Raw genomic sequence first — 25,232 nt, 5'->3', positions numbered from 1 at the left:
CTTCTGTATTTCGACCTTTTCTTCTTTTTCACCAGCCCAATAATTTATTGCTAAGTCTCCAGCTGATAAAGCAACTCTTTTTTGGCACCTGTTTCCCTTTAACTCAACTTTGGATGATTCAGATTCTAGTTATCCACTCCTATTTCTTCTCTTTGAATCTATACATTCTCTTATATTTTCCTCACACAGGGTCTTCCAAGTACTCTCACAGATCTGGGTATACTAGGCTCATATGGTATACTTCTGTGCGTTCTAAGCTAGCACCAATCTTTGATTGCCTTTTTCACCTCTGTCAAAAATTCCAGAGTTTCCATTCTGTTTGGAAGCATGCCTTTGTCCAGCTTAACCCTAAAGAGAGGAGTCCATTCTAACCCCTCCAGCTAGTGCCACATTACTCTCACTTATACGGTGTCCAGTGTCTTTGAAACTCTTCTAAACTCTCACTTTCTCAGGCACTTAGAATCCCATTCCCATTTTTCAGATCATCAATATGGATTTCACAGAGCTGAGTGCACTGGTAAGCTGTCTTATGTGAATAACCTATGGTTCTCCTCTTAGGGATTTTAGTGACATTTTTGTCATAGCCCTCGACATTTCCAATGCATTTGACGTGGGTTTGTGTCAGAAGTCTTTGCTTTCTAAGCTCCCTTCCCTCAGTTTCACAGCTTTGCTCAGTTCTCTCAGTTCTCTCTGGCTTTTTGGCCATTCCCTCACAGTAGTCATCAGTGGAGCTACTTCTGTTATATCACCTGCTCTCATTCTTCAATAGATGATCTTTTCACTTCAGTTTCTAACAGTATTCAGTCTACTAATGATTCCACTATGCTTACTTGTACCCCTCCTCCTCTTTCATTCTCTTTCACATACTGATCATATTTCCTCACTCATTTCAGACATGTGCAGTATTATGGAGTGAGGAAGGAATAACCTTGTGAGAATTTTTTTTTTTTTTTTTTTTTTTTTTTATATACTTTGTCGCTGTCTCCCGCGTTTGCGAGGTAGCGCAAGGAAACAGACGAAAGAAATGGCCCAACCCCCCCCATACACATGTACATACACACGTCCACACACGGAAATATACATACCTACACAGCTTTCCATGGTTTACCCCGGACGCTTCACATGCCTTGATTCAATCCACTGACAGCACGTCAACCCCTGTATACCACATCGCTCCAATTCACTCTATTCCTTGCCCTCCTTTCACCCTCCTGCATGTTCAGGCCCCGATCACACAAAATCCTTTTCACTCCATCTTTCCACCTCCAATTTGGTCTCCCTCTTCTCCTCGTTCCCTCCACCTCCGACACATATATCCTCTTGGTCAATCTTTCCTCACTCATTCTCTCCATGTGCCCAAACCATTTCAAAACACCCTCTTCTGCTCTCTCAACCACGCTCTTTTTATTTCCACACATCTCTCTTACCCTTACGTTACTTACTCGATCAAACCACCTCACACCACACATTGTCCTCAAACATCTCATTTCCAGCACATCCATCCTCCTGCGCACAACTCTATCCATAGCCCACGCCTCGCAACCATACAACATTGTTGGAACTACTATTCCTTCAAACATACCCATTTTTGCTTTCCGGGATAATGTTCTCGACTTCCACACATTTTTCAAGGCTCCCAAAATTTTCGCCCCCTCCCCCACCCTATGATCCACTTCCGCTTCCATGGTTCCATCCGCTGACAGATCCACTCCCAGATATCTAAAACACTTCACTTCCTCCAGTTTTTCACCATTCAAACTCACCTTGTGAGAATTAGTGATGCTAAAAGGCATTTCCCCCCAAGTCTCTCTTTAAAAATCATTTATTTCCCTCTGTTGAATTTCAGAACACTACAATTCTACCCTCTGACAATATAGGCATGTCTGTCATGGAAAAGTCTTCATCTCAAAAGCTGCAAGTGTTGTATTAGTGCTGTACTTATTTTCCTTGTGAGCATGCAGCTGTTTCATATCTTCAGGGGATTTATTCTTCCAGATATGGGATACTGCCCATCCTCCACACCTCTCTTAATGAAAGTGAAATCAAAAGCATTTCATCTAGCATCTTCTAGCATCAGTTCTTCTCAACCCTCCTTATACGTATGCTGCATTGTCGCTGATTTCCTTGCCAAATACTGATTTCCAGGGTACACCTTATTGGATAGGGATAAGGGAAATAAAGTAGGCAGTGTGGTTTCCTGCTCTTTCTCAAAGCCCATTTAAATCCCATGGTTAAAAATTGTTGTAGTCATAGAGAATGTCGACTTCATTTTTTGAAGAAATTAAAGATATCATAAGAAAATAACAGTAGGACTAGTTCATAGGTCCCACTCACAAACACCAGAGGTAGACAAAACATTTTATGGTCAGTTAGCTGAAAGTTGTAATACACAAGATTCTGCTTTAGTAGATTGTAGCAGACTGGCATCTAAATGACAAGAATCCGTTTCCAGTAGTTGTGGGCATGGACTCTACCTAAATTTGCTTGTAGAGCCCTATTCCAATTAGTTGAGAAACCTACCTGTGACGAAAATACTGCAGATTTAGTTCCAACTACAAATGAGGATCTCATTGATATTGTTGGAGAAAAGTTTGGTACAAAAGGTTGCTTTCAACTCTTCATATGATTTTGGTTAGTATGACAGCCATGAAAAAATACCTGATTTTGAATATATAAATTTTAATGATTTTCATAGTGCTCTTGACAACGAACGGACTGATAAGGTCAATGAAAATTACATGAACGTAGCTTGAAATTGATTCAGTAAAACCTTCAAAGCCGTAGAGGGAACATACATGCCAAGACAAAGACAGTGTTTTTCTAAAATGAAGCCAAGTTGGTGGAATAATGAAATAAAAAAGTGCTTGTTGTCTAAGAAAGTAGCTCATAAGAAACTCAGAGACTCCAATAACCAGTACGATATAGTAAGTTTTATAGATTTATTAAGAGAAACTAAGAAAATTAAATGGCAAAGTAAACATCAGTATGATGCATATATTGCTGAAAATAGCCAAAAAATCCTAAGGAGTTTTACAGTTATATTAGAAATAAGAGAATGAGTGAGGAAAGATTGACAAAGAGGATATATGTGTCAGAGGTGGAGGGAAGGAGGAGAAGTGGGAGACCAAATTGGAGGTGGAAAGATGGAGTGAAACATGCAGGAGGGTGAAAGGCGTGCAAGGAATAGAGTGAATTGGAACGATGTGGTATACCGAGGTGGACGTGCTGTCAGTGGATTGAACCAGGGCATGTGAAGCGTCTGGGGTAAACCATGGAAAGTTTTGTGGGGCCTGGATGTGGAAAGAAAGCTGTGGTTTCGGTGCATTATACATGACAGCTGGAGACTGAGTGTGAATGAATGTGGCCTTTGTTGTCTTTTCCTAGTGCTATCTCGCACACATGCGGGGAGAGGGGGTTGTCTTTTCATGTGTGGCAGGGTGGTGACGGGAATGAATAAGGGCAGATAGTATGAATTATGTACATGTATATATGTATATGTCTGTGTGTGTATATACATGTATACGTTGAGATGTATAAGTATGTATATGTGTGTGTGTGTGGAAGTGTATGTATATACATGTGTATTGTGGGTGGGTTGGGCCATTCTTTCATCTGTTTCCTTGCGCTACCTCGCTGACGCAGGAGACAGCGACAAAGTATAATGAATAAGTGAGAGGGTTTGGGAAAATGATTTCGTAAACAGAGAAGAGGTAGTAAAAGCTTTGTGGAAGATGAAAGCCGGCAAGTGGTATTGCAGTGGAATTTATTAAAAAAGGGGGTGACTGTATTGTTGACTGGTTGGTAAGGTTATTTAATGTACGTGTGATTCTTCGTGAGGTGCATGAGGATTGGCGGAATGCTTGCATAGTGTCATTGTACAAAGGCAAGAGGGATAAGAGTGAGTGCTCAAATTACAGAGGTATAAGTTTGTTGAGTATTCCTGGGAAATTATATGGGAGGGTATTGATTGAGAGGGTGAAGGCATGTACAGAGCATCAGATTGGGGAAGAGCAGTGTGGTTTCAGAAGTGGTAGAGGATGTGTGGATTAGGTGTTTGCTTTGAAGAATGTATGTGAGAAATACTTAGGAAAGCAAATGGATTTGTATGTAGCATTTATGGATCTGGAGAAGGCATATGATAGAGTTGATAGAGATGCTCTGTGGAAAGTACTAAGAATATATGGTGTGGGAGGCAAGTTGTTAGAAGCAGTGAAAAGTTTTTATCAAGGATGTAAGGCATGTGTACGTGTAGGAAGAGAGGAAAGTGATTGGTTCTCAGTGAATGTAGGTTTGCGGCAGGGGTGTGTGATATCTCCATGGTTGTTTAATTTGTTTATGGATGGGGTTGTTAGGGAGGTGAATGCAAGAGTTTTGGAAAGAGGGGCAAGTGTGAAGTCTGTTGGGGATGAGAGAGCTTGGGAAGTGAGTCAGTTGTTGTTCACTGATGGTACAGCGCTGGTGGCTGATTCATGTAAGAAACTGCAGAAGCTGGTGACTGAGTTTGGTAAAGTGTGTGAAAGAAGAAAGTTAAGAGTAAATGTGAATAAGAGCAAGGTTATTAGGTACAGTAGGGTTGAGGGTCAAGTCAATTGGGAGGTAAGTTTGAATGGAGAAAAACTGGAGGAAGTAAAGTGTTTTAGATATCTGGGAGTGGATCTGGCAGCGGATGGAAACATGGAAGCGGAAGTGAATCATAGGGTGGGGGAGGGGGCGAAAATCCTCGGAGCCTTGAAGAATGTGTGGAAGTCGAGAATATTATCTCGGAAAGCAAAAATGGGTATGTTTGAAGGAATAGTGGTTCCAACAATGTTGTATGGTTGTGAGGCGTGGGCTATGGATAGAGTTGTGTGCAGGAGGGTAGATGTGCTGGAAATGAGATGTTTGAGGACAATATGTGGTGTGAGGTGGTTTGATCGAGTAAATAATGTAAGGGTAAGAGAGATGTGTGGAAATAAAAAGAGCGTGGTTGAGAGAGCAGAAGAGGATGTTTTGAAATGGTTTGGGCACATGGAGAGAATGAGTGAGGAAAGATTGACGAAGAGGATATATGTGTCGGAGGTGGAGGGAACGAGGAGAAGTGGGAGACCAAATTGGAGGTGGAAAGATGGAGTGAAAAAGATTTTGAGTGATCGGGGCCTGAACATGCATGAGGGTGAAAGGCGGGCAAGGAATAGAGTGAATTGGATCGATGTGGTATACCAGGGTCGACGTGCTATCAATGGATTGAATCAGGGCATGTGAAGTGTCTGGGGTAAACCATGGAAAGTTGTGTGGGGCCTGGATGTGGAAAGGGAGCTGTGGTTTCGGGCATTATTGCATGACAGCTAGAGACTGAGTGTGAACGAATGGAGCCTTTGTTGTCTATTCCTAGCGCTACCTTGCACACATGAGGGGGGAGGGGGATGGTATTCCATGTGTGGCGAGGTGGCGATGGGAATGAATAAAGGCAGACAGTGTGAATTGTGTGCATGTGTATATATGTATGTGTCTGTGTGTGTATATATATGTGTACATTGAGATGTATGGGTATGTATATTTGCGTGTGTGGACATGTATGTATATACATGTGTATGGAAGTGGGTTGGGCCATTTCTTTCGTCTGTTTCCTTGCGCTACCTCGCAACCGCGGGAGACAGCGACAAAGCAAAATAAAATATTAGAAATAAGAGTCATTACCCAGTCAATAGGTTCATTGATTATGGAAAACTGTGACTTGATTCAAGACAGCTTAGCCATGGCAAAATTATTAGAGGTCTTTTTTGCATCTGACTGTATGATCAAAAACACAACTCATGTCCCAAATCCAGTTTCATTGATAAGAGAAGGGAATATTCTTTAACAACTTGACATAAAAGCCAAAGACATACTTTAAGCAAAAAGTGGGATGAAAATAAAAACAGTATGCCCTAATAAATTGTATTTGAGAATAGTGAAATGGACAAAAAATGAGATAGTTAAGCCCTTGTCTGCCCTTTTCAAAATGTTACTTGCTATGGGAAGAGTTCCAGAAGAATAGAAGTTTGCTAATGTAACAATGATATTTAGAAAAGGTAATAAGTCATTGCCTGGTAATAATCATCCTATTAGCTTAACTTCTGTAATTGGAAAACTTATGGAAGCCATCATTTGAGATAGAGTTTTAACCATTCAGAGGACCATCATTTAATGAATTAATCTCAGCATGGTTTTCGACGCAGTCGCTCATGTCTGACAAATTTGGTTGTTTTATGATATCACCATGTATGATGGAAGTAAAGCATTTAATGTTAACTATTTTGATTTTCAGAAAGCTTTCAATAAGGTTCCAAATTAAAGGTTACCAGCAAAAATTGTCACATGCCGTTGATGGGTTTTACTTCACCCGTGAACAAAAAATGTGATTAATGGTCAAATCTTAGTCTGGTTAGACATAACATTTGGAATGCCACAAGGATCAGTTTTAGGACCAATTCCCTTTCTCAAATGTTGCTGAATTAAAGAGGTTCAACCTGTACTTTGAGGTGGTTTGGGCATTTGGAAAGAATGCAAGTATACAAGGAGAGTGTATGGTAGTACAACTAAAGGGGTTGGTGTAACATGGGCAAATAGGGTGGAGGAATACTGGAGGGAGATAAATGGTGGAAGAATTTGTGGGATGGTGTATGCGAGAAAGGCATGTAAGGACAGGGATCATTGGAGACTCTTTTGCCATGGCCTTGATGGGAGTTCCTGGAGGGAATGGATGTCAGAGATATAGATAGATAGTTATAGTTAGATACAACTTGAATGTATAGACTATTTTTTAGAATTTCTAATTCTGGTAAATTCAATTTATGGCACGAAAAGTATGTTTTTTATTATCTGTTGTTAGAACTTACATCACAAAAAGGTTTCTTAGCTTTGGTAATACATTTTCAGTAAATTCATTTGGGTAAAGTAATTTTGTTGCTGTGGATCTTATCATACTGAATTCATCAGTATTCTCTGGTTCACAGGTTCTTAGGGCTCAAAAGTACATGCTAGAAAATACAGTAAAACCTATTATTCGTAATTTGAGACGGTGAAATATTAAGAGCATTGTGTGTATTTAATATCAGTTGGCAACCCTCTGTATTCCCAAAAAAACTGAAAAATTTTAAAAAGATAAGTAAAAATATTTCAGACTGTACATGCAATGTACCTCAACAATTAGGGCACTCACTACCCAGTGTTTTGTGGCTCTAGAGATTGTTTACCATCTCCCATGAACTTAATGGCACTGCGTTGTGTGCTGATTTTTTTATTTTTTTTTCTAAGTTGAAGGTTCCAGTCATGGACAAAAGTCCACATCAAAGCCGAGCCTTAATTGAAATATAGAGAGAATTATGAAATGGAAAAAGAAAAGAATTTTTGAGAAAGTGAAAGACCTGTCTTTTGAAATGTGCCAGGTCACAGTTATTGGGAAAAACTTGAGAAGGGAGAGTTCTGAAGCTTCGACATGGAGGAATAGAAGCAGGTATCAAAATGGCCAACCCTTGAGTTTTCAACGGCCACACCATAATCATGTGACGCAGCAGCATGCCAATTTTTGTGTGGTCTTACTAGTGGTGGGGGCACCTTGGGTTACTATTGTCAGTGGCCCCCGTCAATCATTGTCAGCAGTTGCCTGACAGTTCCTCAAAGCCTACATTTTGCACAAAGTATAAGAGGAATGTTCTAAGCCTCAAAAAGAAGCACTTGTGCAAGAGGCTGAGTAAGTGCACGTCCAAGTTGACACTCATAAATGACTTCAGTATTGGCATAAATGTTTACAACATGATCAAGCAGCAGAAGATTGAGCCAATAAGTTGTGCTTATTTGCTTAGATATATTGATATTTTCTCTGTAAGAATATTTACAAATAGGCAAAATATTTTGAAATATTACAATTTCCGAATTATTTATTATATAGGCACATGACCGAATTTCGGGCAACTGGTGGTTCGGTATCTCCTTTAGTCCGGACAAAATTACATAAAGGAACTTGAAATTACCGCAGCCACCAGACTAATTTACTGAGTATAACTACAGTGAAGGATGGCTTCAAAGATTCAAGAAGCGTCTTGGAAATTTTATTTCATTTATTTATTTCATTTGTATTTGATATTTGTTTGATTTAAATTTCTATCAGTACATGGTATACTTTAGACACATGGGAGATGTATAGTTAGTGGGTTAGAGGTGTGATAGATTATTATTACGTGACCACGGTTGGTCTGGTAAAATGGTTAATCCGGCAAGGCTTCGGAACCAAGAGTACTGGAAAATTGGTGGTGTATCTGTATTTGAAAACCTCAAATAACTGGAAATTTTAATCCAAAATGGTAAATTCCTTTAACATTTCAGATAGTAAAGGTATTACTGCACTGCTTTTTTGACAGTGACTTGTGGTTGGGAGGGTTTCCAGTAAACTTTGAATTTGGAGACTGGTTAGATTTAATGATAATCAAGTTTAGGGAAGAGAGGGAATTTTCATTTCCTTGCACAGTTTTGAATATGATACTGAAAACTAGGTCATTCATTTTATCCTAAAAATCCAAAGTGTCCCTGTCTCTTGGCTATAAACAACTGATATCATCGTAAGTACCTAAACCAAGGCAAATTATGTTCATAAATGTTATGAAGTAGTGTGGATTAAAAAACTCCATATCTATATTTTATGGGGTGAGGGATTTCTCATAGCCATGCTGAATACTTGTTTATGGAGTTCTTTCATTAGGAAAGTATTATATGTTATACACAAAATAAGTTTAAGAAATATGATTTCATTCATAGACAAATCTAAGGCAGATGAATGATTTTTTAAGAAATATAGTAGATCACAGTCAGGAACTGTTATGAAAGTGCATTTACATCATAACTGTATAATTCACTGTATTTTTCTTAACTAGATTTTTTTAGTGAATATAATATTCAGTGTGTTAGCCAGAGATATTACATAAGATTAAAGATAATTTTATAATCATCCATTTTGATCATCTGTAAGTAGCAGATCTTATGGTAGGGCTTAAAAGATTACCCCCCTTTATAGGTTTTTACTGCTATTCCATACGTATATGGTAAATCTAGATTATTGTGGAAAACTTTCATATGATCAGGTTGGTCTTTCAGTGGTCCTTTCAATATTTGAATTAAAATGCCTGTTAGAGTTTTCAGTTGAATATTTTTATAGTTTTTATATTTGTGTATCACACAATTTCTTCATATGCAGATTTATGGAGTATTACAGTTGTGTAATTTGTTTGCTTTAGATATATGGATTTCTTTGTTGGATTTCAAAATTTTCAAAGCACTCACAAACCATTTGGATATGTTTGATTCAGGCTTCTTATTACACAGTGCATATAGTAATCCTTTAGCAAGCAAAAGATTTTGGGTCCTTTTTTTTTTTTTATACTTTGTCGCTGTCTCCCGCGTTTGCGAGGTAGCGCAAGGAAACAGACGAAAGAAATGGCCCAACCCCCCCCATACACATGTATATACATTCGTCCACACACGCAAATATACATACCTACACAGCTTTCCATGGTTTACCCCAGACGCTTCACATGCCTTGATTCAATCCACTGACAGCACTTCAACCCCGGTATACCACATCGCTCCAATTCACTCTATTCCTTGCCCTCCTTTCACCCTCCTGCATGTTCAGGCCCCGATCACACAAAATCTTTTTCACTCCATCTTTCCACCTCCAATTTGGTCTCCCTCTTCTCCTTGCTCCCTCCACCTCCGACACATATATCCTCTTGGTCAATCTTTCCTCACTCATCCTCTCCATGTGCCCAAACCACTTCAAAACACCCTCTTCTGCTCTCTCAACCACGCTCTTTCTATTTCCACACATCTCTCTTACCCTTACGTTACTCACTCGATCAAACCACCTCACACCACACATTGTCCTCAAACATCTCATTTCCAGCACATCCATCCTCCTGCGCACAACTCTATCCATAGCCCACGCCTCACAACCATACAACATTGTTGGAACCACTATTCCTTCAAACATACCCATTTTTGCTTTCCGAGATGATGTTCTCGACTTCCACACATTCTTCAAGGCCCCCAGAATTTTCGCCCCCTCCCCCACCCTATGATCCACTTCCACTTCCATGGTTCCATCCGCTGCCAGATCCACTCCCAGATATCTAAAACACTTCACTTCCTCCAGTTTTTCTCCATTCAAACTCACCTCCCAGTTGACTTGACCCTCAACCCTACTGTACCTAATAACCTTGCTCTTATTCACATTTACTCTTAACTTTCTTCTTCCACACACTTTACCAAACTCAGTCACCAGCTTCTGCAGTTTCTCACATGAATCAGCCACCAGCGCTGTATCATCAGCGAACAACAACTGACTCACTTCCCAAGCTCTCTCATCCCCAACAGACTTCATACTTGCCCCTCTTTCCAAAACTCTTGCATTTACCTCCCTAACAACCCCATCCATAAACAAATTAAACAACCATGGAGACATCACACACCCCTGCCGCAAACCTACATTCACTGAGAACCAATCACTTTCCTCTCTTCCTACACGTACACATGCCTTACATCCTCGATAAAAACTTTTCACTGCTTCTAACAACTTTCCTCCCACACCATATATTCTTAATACCTTCCACAGAGCATCTCTATCAACTCTATCATATGCCTTCTCCAGATCCATAAATGCTACATACAAATCCATTTGCTTTTCTAAGTATTTCTCACATACATTCTTCAAAGCAAACACCTGATCCACACATCCTCTACCACTTCTGAAACCACACTGCTCTTCCCCAATCTGATGCTCTGTACATGCCTTCACCCTCTCAATCAATACCCTCCCATATAATTTACCAGGAATACTCAACAAACTTATACCTCTGTAATTTGAGCACTCACTCTTATCCCCTTTGCCTTTGTACAATGGCACTATGCACGCATTCCGCCAATCCTCAGGCACCTCACCATGAGTCATACATACATTAAATAACCTTACCAACCAGTCAACAATACAGTCACCCCCTTTTTTAATAAATTCCACTGCAATACCATCCAAACCTGCTGCCTTGCCGGCTTTCATCTTCCGCAAAGCTTTCACTACCTCTTCTCTGTTTACCAAATCATTTTCCCTAACCCTCTCACTTTGCACACCACCTCGACCAAAACACCCTATATCTGCCACTCTATCATCAAACACATTCAGCAAACCTTCAAAATACTCACTCCATCTCCTTCTCACATCACATCATCATTTTGGGTCCTATCATCACTTATTTGTTTTTCAGATTCATAAAACTTTTGCTTTGGACACTGAATTAATGTTAGTTTGCTTTAGCAAGAATTTCAAGCCAAAACCAATTATTAACTACTTGTTCTGTTTTAAATCATCATTGGATTTTTTCACAAATAGATGAGGATCACTTTTCTTGGTCCATTGGCCCGTATTAGCCGGCCTTGTTTTTAACTTTGTAAATATCCTTTCTTTATAATGAAAATGTTAGGTCACTGAGCATATGCCACGCATGATCACTAACCAAATTGCAGAATTCATTTGAGGTAGAGCTACACCTTTGAAAGTAATCTTCTTATCACCAATCTTAGCCATAAACCCCATAGGTCAGCAGTAGGTATTGTAGTTACAAGTATTTGCAGTTTTCCAAGTTTCTGTGAAGGAGGAGTAAGGAAGACACTGATGTGACTGTATTCTCTCAGCAGGAACTTACGGTTGTGCACTTTTTGAAGTTTTTACCTGAAATCATGGTACAGAGGACAAATGTGAGGGCACAGGTGGAAATGTGCATGAACAGCAGAGGTGGAGAGGTGCATGGGATCCATATCAGAATTAGCACGATGGTGCCATGGAAAATAAATCCAATAAACCCACAGGAAATGGAAAGGCAGAGACACCAAGCTTTTGTCTATTTCAGAAGACATGTAGTGGCAAGAAGAAATTTGAAAAATGCATATGGGTAAGAGACCTTAGTTCAACCTTCTTACATTTCTTCAGTTTGCCTTTTATTTGCAGCTGTTTACATGTATATGGTCAAAATGTTGCCAATTTTGTACATTTCTTCATTTAGATTTACAGATTTGTTATTTATGATAATACAAGATTTTATTAATAATAAAAATGGGTATGTTTTAAGGAATAGTGATTCCAACAATGTAATATGGTTGCGAGGCATGGGCTATTGATAGGGTTGTGCGGAGGATGGTGGATGTGTTGGAAATGAGATGTTTGAGGACAATATGTGGTATGAGGTGGTTTCATCAAGTAAGTAATAAAAGGGTAAGAGAGATGTGTGGTAATAAAAAGAGTGTGGTTGAGAGAGCAGAAGAGGGTGTATTGAAATGGCATGGTCACATTGAGAGAATGAGTGAGGAAAGACTGACAAAGAGGATATATGTGTCAGAGATGGAGGGAATGAGAAGTGGTAGACCAAATTTGAGGTGGAAGGATGGAGTGAAAAAGATTTTGAGTGATCTGGGCCTGAACATGCAGGAGGGTGAAAGGCATACAAGGAATAAAGTGAATTGGAATGATGTGGTATACTGGGGTTGACGTGCTGTCAATGAATTGAACCAGGGCATGTGAAGCGTCTGGGGTAAATCATGGAAGGTTTTGTGGGGCCTGGAATGTGGAAAGGGAGCTGTGGTTTTGGTGCAATATATATGACAGCTAGACTGAGTGTGAACGAATGTGGCCTTTGTTGTCTTTTCCTACCTCATGCGGGGAGGGGTTTGTCATTTCATGTGTGGCGGGGTGGCAACGGGAATGAATAAAAGCAGCAAGTGTAAATTATGTACATGTGTATATATGTATACATCTGTGTATGTATGTATATGTATACATTGAAATGTATAGGTATGTGTGGATGTGTATGTATATACATATGTATGTCGATTGGTTGGGCCATTCTTTCGTCTGTTTCCTTTTCCTACCTCGCTAACGCGGGAGACAGCAACAAAGAAGGGATGAAGAAGTAAGAGTATTAGTGAAAGAGAAGAGAGAGGCATTTGGACGATTTTTGCAGGGAAAAAATGCAATTGAGTGGTAGATGTATAAAAGAAAGAGACAGGAGGTCAAGAGAAAGGTGCAAGAGGTGAAAAAAAGGGCAAATGAGAGTTGGGGTGAGAGAGTATCATTAAATTTTAGGGAGAATAAAAAGATGTTCTGGAAGGAGGTAAATAAAGTGCGTAAGACAAGGGAGCAAATGGGAACTTCAGTGAAGGGCGCAAATGGGGAGGTGATAACAAGTAGTGGTGATGTGAGAAGGAGATGGAGTGAGTATTTTGAAGGTTTGTTGAATGTGTTTGATGATAGAGTGGCAGATATAGGGTGTTTTGGTCGAGGTGGTGTGCAAAGTGAGAGGGTTAAGGAAAATGATTTGGTAAACAGAGAAGAGGTAGTGAAAGCTTTGCGGAAGATGAAAGCCGGCAAGGCAGCAGGTTTGGATGGTATTGCAGTGGAATTTATTAAAAAAGGGGGTGACTGTATTGTTGACTGGTTGGTAAGGTTATTTAATGTATGTATGAGACTCATGTGAGTGGCCTTAGGATTGAACGGAAAGCGTGCATAGTGCCATTGTTACAAAGGCAAAGGGGATAAGAGTTATGGTGCTCAAAAGCTTACGGCTGGGGGGAGGGGTGAGGTGCGGGGAGTATTATTATGTGGGGCAGTAAGAGGGATCCAAGGGTGGGTAAAATAGGACGAGAGTGGGGTGATGGGGGCGGGGTTGTAGCTGTCTAGTCTGTAGTTAGAGTTAGACTGGGTCTATTGAGGACATGTGTAGCGATGTCTACCCGAGGTGGGTGACAGGGCGATACGTGAGTCTTGAGTAGATCGAGAGAGGAGATACCTTCAAGATGTGCGCGTTTACAGAACACTTGCTTTACGATAGCCTACGCGCGATAACGCTGCTACGAGTCTAATCAGTGGTTTGCTTTGTAGGTAGGAGGGGGGGGGGGAGGGGGGGGGTGGGGTGTGGATAGCTCTCTGTATCTGAGAAAAGCCTCGTCTATGATCTCATGGTCTCTATATGTATAGCATATAGCTAGTATTAGAGTCTAGGGGGGAGGGAGAGGGGGGGATAGGATAGAGGGAGGAGATGTGAGCGGGGGGGGGGGTGGAAGGAATTGGAGATGATGGGTGGGTGGGGCGTGGGACAAGTGGTTATGGGGATGCTTAGTGATTGATATGTAAATATCGTGATGTTACTATATCCACTAAACATATATCATGTGTTATTGTGTCTGCACAGTGATATTGGGCGAAGTATTGTTGACTGGTGCTGGATGCGCTAGTGAGGACGCCGACGTGTGCAGAGTTTCACTCATCAGTGTAACGCGTGATATAGCAAGGACTTCATTCAAGAGTACACAGACGGGCTAGCTAATGTGTTACAGCCTCGGATCTGAGTCGTGATTATCTCTCTACTTATTTTCATCTATATGCTTAGAGTGATGATGGGGGACTAAGCATGGTGGGCGTGACAGGGTATTCGCAGACACAGTGTGTGGGTGGTGTTGGTTTTGGTGGGGGGGGAGGGGGGGGGGGGAGGGGGGTAGGGTTCTCTATATGATAACACACTTGTGACAACACACAGACACACAAGGACACAACGGGCAGGATAAAGGTGTGGTGAGGGATCTGATGGGGGGCTGATATGTGGGGGAAGATGTACATGAGGGATGTGATCAGTTGATTGGGAATTGATTGGACACAAAACTATAGATGGGTGCCAGATTTGTTGGAATGTATGTGTATATGAGTTGTTTAGGATGATATAGAGTCAAGTCTCTATATATAGGATGTTATCTCTAGGTTTATTTGGTAAAGTTGGTTGCAAGGAGTATTGGATTGATAAGGGTGATAGGGGTCTGACACGGGCGCGACACAGTGTTTTCATAGTGGTGGTCATCACTAGATTATGTTTTCATATATATATCTTCCGCGAGATGAGCTATGGAAATCCTGGAAAGCATTCGAGCACATGGGCAGGACAATTGCGGAGATGCAGAGAAAGGTCTATACAAATTTCATAGGGTTGTCGAGGGAGGAGGGGCGGAACTAAAACATTCGAGGTGCTACTAAGAGAGACTGTATCACACAGATTGTGTTGAGCCGAGAGAAGCCGACACAAAGTCTCACGCGCATACAGCAAACATAAATGTGGGATGTCTACTTACAGACATACCGGACTGCGTTTCAACGATTTCAAAACAAAACATGAGTTGTTAACAGGTGTAAGCGGAACGCTTGGGCTATGGAATTATGAATTTGTTATCTGCTAGGAGCATTATGATTACTCTTGCTCGGCGAACACATAACATTATACATCTAGGTTAAGACATAACACGCGATCAGATCAGGCTCAGAGTGACACGCACACACGAGATCGTTGTCACCTTGAGAGCGAGATACATCGGATGTATAGGGAGTACACTGTACAACACTTGGGTATAGACAGAGACATGATAGACACGTACAAAATGATAGTAAAGACGTGCGGCGTGGAAGGGTGTGGTTTATCATCAGCAGAGGAGGGATGTTTTAAAGTGGTACTTCTTGGCGGTCTCATCGAGAGAACAGGCATGACAGTACGAGAGGGAACAGCAATATGAACCGCGCGACGTAGTGCAGGATATAAATCTCGCTTCCAGAAGAGGCTTGCTATGATAGATTGCAGTTCAACATGACACGCGTAAAAGACAGGAGTAGAGGGACACATACTATCTCAGGCACGCCGTGGAAAAGCTCTCCATGGAGTGATACGAAACGAACTTTCTTTGTTGGTGGACACTCGGGGGGCCTGAGACATGCAGGAGGTGAAAGGCAGGCAAGAATGCTCTTGACGACTATCGTCTGAATTGAGCGATGTGGTATACCCGTGGTTGACGTTTTGCTGTCGAGGTGGATTGAATCAAGGGGTGTGAAGCCTTTTGGGGTAAACCCTGGGGAAAGGGGGGTGGGTAAGGGGGAAAATATATTGGGGGTGTGTGGGCGGGATGTATAACCAATGTTTGGATGGGTGGGGGGGGTTGGGGGCCATTTTCTTTCGGGCTGTTTTTCCTTTGCGGGTCCCCCCGGGAAACCGGGGGGGGGTGGGGGGACAGCCCACAAAGTATAATAAAAAAAAAAAAATATATATAAAAAAAATAAGTTTTAACATCTAGGATAAATTCCAGGATATTGGTGAACACAACTACTTGATTTTTAAAACTGTTCAAACATTTACTCATGTTTTGTCCAATACTTTTCTTGTGAATGTTTTTGGTCATATGACTTGCAAGAATACTGTTATATCAGTTGCATCCTATAGTACTAAGTCAACCCCTAAAAAGTATAGATGATTGATAAAATTGTTCACAAAAAGAAACACTTTTTCTCATGTTTTAACATTTTTTTTAATCATTTTAGTTGGATCAGTCAGTGTCAGGTGGCCCTGTGTATCTTTGCATGTTAAATATAAGGCATATCATTTGCAGTTACACTTCCTCACTCTGTATCTTCCTTGGGATAATGCCCCTATCTTTAATGGGGGTAAAAGTAAAAAACAACATACATTTAAGTTCTTTACTTCCAGTTACTGTACATGATTTACACGATTCAAATGTGTACAAGCATTCACATTCACATACAACACGAATACATACATACATACATCCTTCTAACTAAAGTACTTAAAACATGCCCTCTATAAAAAAAATAGTATTTTGTCGTGAAACTTTTCTTGATGAAATGATGAGGCAATGACTATGATTATGTTCATTTTCTCAGTCTGCAAATAGTGAATTTCATCATATTTGTTTTTGCATATGCAAAATTGCCATATCAAACGAATGTCATAGCAATGAAAAGGAATACAATCATTCTTGAAGGAAATTGAATGTACCAAGAGTGAATCTGGATGAACTGTATATAACTATGCACTCATGATAACAGGGATTTCCTTATCTGAAGATTCATACTTGATAAAAATAATAGTAATGGAAACTCTGAAGTAATGGATGAACGTGTCATTGTGTAATAAATATGTACAAACAAAATTATTAACAGAACCATATATTTCTTTCATGCATTGTATTCACATACAAACTTAATTCATTACCTGAATAATCCAATACTAACCAAAAGTTTTATGCATTCCCTCGAACCTACTCATGGTGCCATATACCATTTTCTCTTAGTCCTCCCATCTGAGTACATAAATGCTTTTCATAAATCACTCTCAGATGGTCTGATGCACTTCAAAAATATATCATATTTGTATAATATTAACTCTGTTCAAATGGCCATGATGGGAGAAGAGAGAACCAAATCCATACCAAGATATCACAGTGTAGGAAATCAGTCCTGTAGCACATATTATGACAGTAACTATATGGGTTAAATCAAGTGCGTAAAGGTAAGCACTTAATGGTACTTTAGTTTATTTTACAAAATTGGGCTTCTCAACCCCTAAACCCACCATAGATTGGCAAAGGGCAGTTCAATAAATATTATTAATCTTACAGTTAGGGCAACAAGCTAATTCTTAGGTAACCATTACAATCTATGCACTTTCTCAAGCATAGGTAGTAAACCTATTGTAAAATGTTTTAAATGTCATAAATTAATACTCAGGTATTCTCCTGTTAGTGAATATTGGGGGATAAAGACTGATCTCTTTAATCTTGAAAAAAATATCAACAGTAATGGATTGCCCCTAAAGAGGTAATAGAGATTGAGTTAGCCATAAAATATCACCTACAGATATACAACATAAATTCCTCAGAAAAAAAAAAATCCTGCCGTTAGTGCTGAAACTGTCTATTCTTCGAGTCCAGTTCTGCAAAATTTTCAAAAAGGTGCTCACATGAACTTGATCCTTCCTATGTAAATGAGAAAGGAGATATGGATAGATAGTGCATTGTTGATGCATTTAAATATCATTTTGGAAGATATTTTCTTTGGCAAAGAACCTGATATATCGTTAAACAGGTGGGAACTACATTGGTCTGTTCTGCTCGGCTTGGAAAATGCTACAGTGACCTCCTAATAAAATGCAGAAAATTTAATTGCATGCTTCAGCAAGTACAATGTAGAATGTTATGCACTTTAACTGTTCTATATTTCAGTGTCATCACTATAACTTTTTTTTTCCCCCTTCATGAAACATGATAATGTGCAAAGCTATGACTTGTGAGTTCATGAATATGAAAAGAGATTGATTATAAAATGTGAAAGGACATATTATATATGTAAATACATTTGACTAGGCAAAAATAGGAATGAATATCTAGAAATTAGACAAATTCAACTGTAGCGAGTCTTAACTCAATCATATTTAAAAAACATAAGTGCAAAACACTTACTGGAGATTTGAATTAACTTGGAATTGACTAATCTGTACTGTGACACAGAATATCTACAAGGCTGTACACACATCACCTATATTCATAACACATAATGCTGCCCTCTAATCGTCACCCTTGACTGTCAGATCATATGACTGCTTGTGATTTATGAAATTCCTCATAGCCACTGGTAACATCAAAGAATATAAAGCTGTCTCATACAACCTTCTCCTAATATCAAACTTAAGAAAACTTTGCTTTCCATTCAGTGATACTTTCTAGCTACAAGACAGTTTAGCTTGAATAACATGGAAATGTTTAATCCATTTTAGTACAAAACAAAGTTTTTATGACTATCATTAGATATTTGAGAACACTACATTTGTTGCAAATTAGAATTTCAGGGATTCCTATATGATAAAATTTCATAATCTTACCACCTTTTTCTCAAGTTGTATTTATACAGTATGTCACCTTCTGTGAAGTGGACATAACTTATTACTTTGCTATCCTGTGCTCTACTTAAGCAGCCCTTTCATGTAAGAGAAAGCAATTCCATACAGTGAAAGGGAAGCATATACCATGAAAAATATTAATTATACATATGCATAGTAGCTAAAAAAATATTTTCTAACATCATAAAGTCAAAATAAGATCTTGCATTTGACCTACATAATTCAGTGACTGTAGTTAAAAAATATAAATTCAATTGGTGTCTCATGTTAGTATGAGTTCAACTTGGTTCTTTTATCTTTCCACTTCAAACTGCTGTATCTAATTATTATACAAGGACACAATTAAAGCAATCAAGATTAATTCAAGTATAAAAATTAGACATAGCTTCAGTATTCAGACCAGCAGAACACTAACTCTACAACAATGAACAGCTATTTCCACAAAAAATATCTTTTCATATCACACACTTTGGGAAGGAGACATCAGTAATGTAAATCAACTATCCTTTTCATAATTCCTTAATGATGTCAAGTTTGTTTGGCTTGTACCAGTAATATTAATAAAGAGAGATCAACAGACAACAATAGGAAGAGGACATTAATACCCTAATTTCTTTATATCAATGAACAAACCAAGTGACATTAAAGCACAACACTGATTCCTTCTTGGACCTTTCCATCTGAGATGTGGACTGACACTATATTAGTGTTATCCAAATGTACAGCAGTTATCTGTATTAACATGTTCACAGCACAAGATGGCATGGCATCACAACATATAGTAATCTATAAAAAACAAGTCACAAATTACATTTACAGTGTCAGCCTCTGCGAACTACCAAAAGGACAGACATCATATAGAAAAAATCCTTGCAAAGCTATAAGCTTCACATCTGAATTAGTAAATCTACTGTTCCCTGTCATGTTACTCTTTTGTTACTACAAAAGCCCTCTGGTGATTTCAAATATGTTCTCTCCAGATGTCTTAAAATTGGTGGCTAAGTTCTGACAAAATATGACAAATATCACTTCTCAAGTTGAAAGTATATCACAATGCCGTACTTGAAGCAGTGCACAAAATGTTGTTCTTATATATTTTCATGCAGCATAATCCTGTGATAGTGCAGAATTACTGCCTATACATATCTATCATCTTGAACACAACCTGTAAATATTCAGACATAACTGCATGACCATCCTATATGTCATTCACCATTAGGTTTGTTAAATAATAATTTAAGAATGTTCTATCAAAAGTTTCAGACACTGTTGGCTCCATATGCTGACTGCTTGAAGATTGCAGTGATCTCATCTATAGATCGTCCTTTAGTCTCAGGTACCTTAAACCAGGTGAAGACAATGAAGCAAATCAACAGGCCCACAAATATCAGGAACACATAGGGACCAGTCAGCTGTTGGAAAATCAATAGTCTATGAGTATAAGAATTTGACATTTAATTTATGCATGTCATTAATATATCACAGATACTGTATTCACATTATTTCACAAATCAGTAATTTTCTTATATAATATAACAGCAGCGAACTGTCAGAAAAACTGAAAATTTCTTTTGTAATTCTAACCTCTTGAAGTGGCAAGAATCCAAGTCCAACAAAGAAGGCTGCAGTCCAGTTGATTGCAACTGCAATAGATGAGGCAGTAGGACGAGCATTTTGTGCAAACAGTTCAGTGACAAAGAACCAAGGAATGGAGCCAGGTCCTGTTGCAAACATTACTACAAAGAAGATCACAAGGAAAATGGACAAATAGCTAATCCATTCTACTGTGTCCTTCAGAAGGAGGCAGATGAAGAGAAGGAAGACGTCAATCACCATACCACTTAGACCAGCCAGCATGAGAGTCTTGCGACCAAACCTTTCTACCATGACAAGGGAGGCAAATGTCATAAGAACATTCATTGTTCCCATTGCAATGGTTGCATTCAAAGAGGCCTCCTCACTCAGGCCAGCAGATTCATAGATCTTCGTCGAAAAGAAGATAACCTGTAGGCAAGATAAGAAATCATGAGTATTTCCTTCAACTTTTGTCCAATATGCCTTTGATCAAATTTGGAATGGCTGAAATCTCACAACATCTTTATGAATGAAATATTCAAAAAAGAAATAAGAACATGTTAAATAAAATCATTAACATTCTTTTGTACTTTTAAAGAGTAGATAATTATAATGTACACCATAAAATTCTGAGCTAATAACATAGCAAGTATTTTCTAGATGTATGAAATGATATGTGATAGAGTAGATAATTATAATGTACACCATAAAATTCTGAGCTAATAACATAGCAGGTATTTTCTAGATGTATGAAATAATATGTGATAGAATGTAAGAAAGTAAATTCTCGATTAATATGGGTAAAACTGAAAGTTGATGGAGATGGGTGATTATTGGTGCATATGCACCTGGGCATGAGAAGATAGATCATGAGAGGCAAGTGTTTTGGGAGCAGCTGAATGAGTGTGTTAGTGGTTTTGATGCACGAGACCGGGTTATAGTGATGAGTGATTTGAATGCAAAGGTGAGTAATGTGGCAGTTGAGGGAATAATTGGTATACATGGGGTGTTCAGTGTTGTAAATGGAAATGGTGAAGAGCTTGTAGATTTATGTGCTGAAAAAGGACTGGTGATTGGGAATACCTGGTTTAAAAAGCGAGATATACATAAGTATACGTATGTAAATAGGAGAGATGGCCAGAGAGCGTTATTGGATTACGTGTTAATTGACAGGCGCGCGAAAGAGAGACTTTTGGATGTTAATGTGCTGAGAGGTGCAACTGGAGGGATGTCTGATCATTATCTTGTGGAGGCTAAGGTGAAGATTTGTATGGGTTTTTAGAAAAGAAGAGTGAATGCTGGGGTGAAGAGGGTGGTGAGAGTAAGTGAGCTTGGGAAGGAGACTTGTGTGAGGAAGTACCAGGAGAGACTGAGTACAGAATGGAAAAAGGTGAGAACAATGGAAGTAAGGGGAGTGGGGGAGGAATGGGATGTATTTAGGGAATCAGTGATGGATTGTGCAAAAGATGCTTGTGGCATGAGAAGAGTGGGAGGTGGGTTGATTAGAAAGGGTGGTGAGTGGTGGGATGAAGAAGTAAGATTATTAGTGAAAGAGAAGAGAGAGGCATTTGGACGATTTTTGCAGGGAAAAAATGCAATTGAGTGGGAGATGTATAAAAGAAAGAGACAGGAGGTCAAGAGAAAGGTGCAAGAGGTGAAAAAGAGGGCAAATGAGAGTTGGGGTGAGAGAGTATCATTAAATTTTAGGGAGAATAAAAAGATGTTCTGGAAGGAGGTAAATAAAGTGCGTAAGACAAGGGAGCAAATGGGGACTTCAGTGAAGGGCGCAAATGGGGAGGTGATAACAAGTAGTGGTGATGTGAGAAAGAGATGGAGTGAGTATTTTGAAGGTTTGTTGAATGTGTTTGATAATAGAGTGGCAGATATAGGGTGTTTTGGTCGAGGTGGTGTGGCAAAGTGAGAGGGTTAGGGAAAATGATTTGGTAAACAGAGAAGAGGTAGTAAAAGCTTTGCGGAAGATGAAAGCCGGCAAGGCAGCAGGTTTGGATGGTATTGCAGTGGAATTTATTGAAAAAGGGGGTGACTGTATTATTGACTGGTTGGTAAGGTTATTGAATGTATGTATGCCTCATGGTGAGATGCCTGAGGATTGGCGGAATGCGTGCATAGTGCCATTGTACAAAGGCAAAGGGGATAAGAGTGAGTGCTCAAATTACAGAGGTATAAGTTTGTTGAGTATTCCTGATAAATTATATGGGAGGGTATTGATTGAGAGGGTGAAGGCATGTACAGAGCATCAGATTGGGGAAGAGTAGTGTGGTTTCAGAAGTGGTAGAGGATGTGTGGATCAGGTGTTTGCTTTGAAGAATGTATGTGAGAAATACTTAGAAAAGCAAATGGATTTGTATGTAGCATTTATGGATCTGGAGAAGGCATATGATAGAGTTGATAGAGATGCTCTGTGGAAGGTATTAAGAATATATGGTGTGGGAGGCAAGTTGTTAGAAGCAGTGAAAAGTTTTTATCGAGGTTGTAAGGCATGTGTACGTGTAGGAAGAGAGGAAAGTGATTAGTTCTCAGTGAATGTAGGTTTGCGGCAGGGGTGTGTGATGTCTCCATGGTTGTTTAATTTGTTTATGGATGGGGTTGTTAGGGAGGTGAATGCAAGAGTTTTGGAAAGAGGGGCAAGTATGAAGTCTGTTGGGGATGAGAGAGCTTGGGAAGTGAGTCAGTTGTTGTTCGCTGATGATACAGCGCTGGTGGCTGATTCATGTGAGAAACTGCAGAAGCTGGTGACTGAGTTTGGTAAAGTGTGTGAAAGAAGAAAGTTAAGAGTAAATGTGAATAAGAGCAAGGTTATTAGGTACAGTAGGGATGAGGGTCAAGTCAATTGGGAGGTAAGTTTGAGTGGAGAAAAACTGGAGGAAGTAAAGTGTTTTAGATATCTGGGAGTGGATCTGGCAGCGGATGGAACCATGGAAGCGGAAGTGGATCATAGGGTGGGGGAGGGGGCGAAAATCCTGGGAGCCGTGAAGAATGTGTGGAAGTCGAGAACATTATCTCGGAAAGCAAAAATGGGTATGTTTGAAGGAATAGTGGTTCCAATAATTTTGTATGGTTGCGAGGCGTGGGCTATGGATAGAGTTGTGCGCAGGAGGGTGGATGTGCTGGAAATGAGATGCTTGAGGACAATGTGTGGTGTGAGGTGGTTTGATCGAGTAAGTAACGTAAGGGTAAGAGAGATGTGTGGAAATAAAAAGAGCGTGGTTGAGAGAGCAGAAGAGGGTGTTTTGAAATGGTTTGGGCACATGGAGAGAATGAGTGAGGAAAGATTGACCAAGAGGATATATGTGTCGGAGGTGGAGAGAACAAGGAGAAGTGGGAGACCAAATTGGAGGTGGAAAGATGGAGTGAAAAAGATTTTGTGTGATCGGGGCCTAAACATGCAGGAGGGTGAAAGGAGGGCAAGGAATAGAGTGAGTTGGATCGATGTGGTATACCGGGGTTGACGTGCTGTCAGTGGATTGAATCAGGGGATGTGAAGCGTCTGGGGTAAACCATGGAAAGCTGTGTAGGTATGTATATTTGTGTGTGTGGACGTGTATGTATATACATGTGTATGGTGGTGGGTTGGGCCATTTCTTTCGTCTGTTTCCTTGTGCTACCTCGCAAACGCGGGAGACAGCGACAAAGCAAAAAAGAAAAAAAAATGAAATGAATCTGTTACTCACAGCATTAATGCCAGATAACTGCTGGGCCATCATCATCATCATGGAAATCACAAGAGGAATGCGAAGAGTTGGGTTTGTGACAATTTCCCGCATGGACACAGAGGGCACAAGCTTGGAAGCTTCTGCCTCATTGCGCATCTCTCCCATTTCCTCTTGTACATTTGTGGTGTCTCTAAGCCAGGTCAGTGCTGTGGTGAAAAAAATATACATACTGTAGGAGTACATAATAATGAAACTGCAACCAGTATTAGTAAACTATTAAGTAATTTCAAATAAACAACAATGCAGTTTTGAAATATAATGAAGCAAATCTGTGGATCTCAAAATTAAAATTTATTTTTGTTGTGATACATGCAGATCTACTCAGTATTCCTGTGCAAAAGGATGCATAGAGTTACTGACTCATTCTGGCTCCTTTATAATGTGAGGAATATCCTGTATACAGAAATACGAGTTTCATTCAAAGCAGGATAGTGAAAGGATACTATTTTACCATACTATGGAAAAGTAGGTTGATAAAGATTAAAATAATGAGATAGCAAGAAGGAAAACTTTTTCCTGAAACACTTACCTCTCTGTGCAGCAACTGGTTCATCCTTGTTGATGAGGATGTACTTGGGTGATTCAGGGCAGACTGGCAATGCTATCAGTTGGAAGATGGCTGGCAAACCAGTCAAAGCAAGCAAGATGGGCCACAGATCCTCTGTACCCAAGATACTCTCCAGACCCATGATCTGTGATAACTGTAAAAGAATTAAGTTGGTTATTATCATTATAATTAAGCTGTGGTTTAGATACTGGGTGGTCTACAAAAAAAAAGTTTTCTTCACCTACATGTAAATTTGTTATTTATTATAAATCTAATTTTGTGCTGTCAACTTTCTGCTTAATAAAGCCTATATGCTAGTTAAAATGGAAGTTTTTAAGCTGCCATGGTGTGGCTCCAGTCAGCAAGAAACTGAATGAGCAAGAAAAAAAAAATCCAAGGACATGATTCCAGTAAAGATGCAAATTGAGATTTTTTAATGTTCAATATTTGCAAGTTAAAGAGCCAATTTACTTAATCTGAAAAACATCAAAAACAGAGAAACAGGCTAGGCAAGCAGAACTTATTGTGCCCATTGGGCAATTCCTCCATTGCCAATCTGCATTAAAGTACCTTCATCAAAATTATGAGTCTTCACTT

General features: G+C 39.5%; 1 protein-coding gene and 1 long non-coding RNA gene across 6 annotated transcripts in view; one reads left to right on the top strand and one right to left on the bottom strand.

The window, feature by feature from the left end:
- LOC139749023 (uncharacterized) overlaps nucleotides 1-13,502 on the top strand; it is a 1,138,420-nt gene extending 1,124,918 nt beyond the window's left edge. For both annotated transcript variants that reach the window (XR_011712871.1, XR_011712872.1), the window contains one exon: nucleotides 11,698-13,502. This is a non-coding gene — a long non-coding RNA (uncharacterized lncRNA). The remainder of the gene's footprint in view (nucleotides 1-11,697) is intronic.
- A 3,045-nt stretch (nucleotides 13,503-16,547) lies between these two features.
- LOC139748987 (solute carrier family 2, facilitated glucose transporter member 1-like) overlaps nucleotides 16,548-25,232 on the bottom strand; it is a 495,836-nt gene continuing 487,151 nt past the window's right edge. For all 4 annotated transcript variants that reach the window (XM_071662343.1, XM_071662350.1, XM_071662359.1 and 1 more), the window contains 4 exons: nucleotides 24,618-24,789; nucleotides 24,047-24,234; nucleotides 20,364-20,783; nucleotides 16,548-20,191 (listed from right to left, as the gene is read on the bottom strand). In XM_071662343.1, the coding sequence (XP_071518444.1) occupies nucleotides 20,039-20,191; nucleotides 20,364-20,783; nucleotides 24,047-24,234; nucleotides 24,618-24,789 (933 nt within the window). In that variant the 3' untranslated portion in view covers nucleotides 16,548-20,038. The remainder of the gene's footprint in view (nucleotides 20,192-20,363; nucleotides 20,784-24,046; nucleotides 24,235-24,617; nucleotides 24,790-25,232) is intronic.

Source organism: Panulirus ornatus, chromosome 1 (assembly GCF_036320965.1).
Source record: "Panulirus ornatus isolate Po-2019 chromosome 1, ASM3632096v1, whole genome shotgun sequence".
Classification (NCBI taxonomy): Eukaryota; Metazoa; Arthropoda; class Malacostraca; order Decapoda; family Palinuridae; genus Panulirus; species Panulirus ornatus.
The sequence above is the reverse complement of the archived record's forward strand: the minus strand, read 5'-3'. Positions and strand labels throughout refer to the sequence as shown.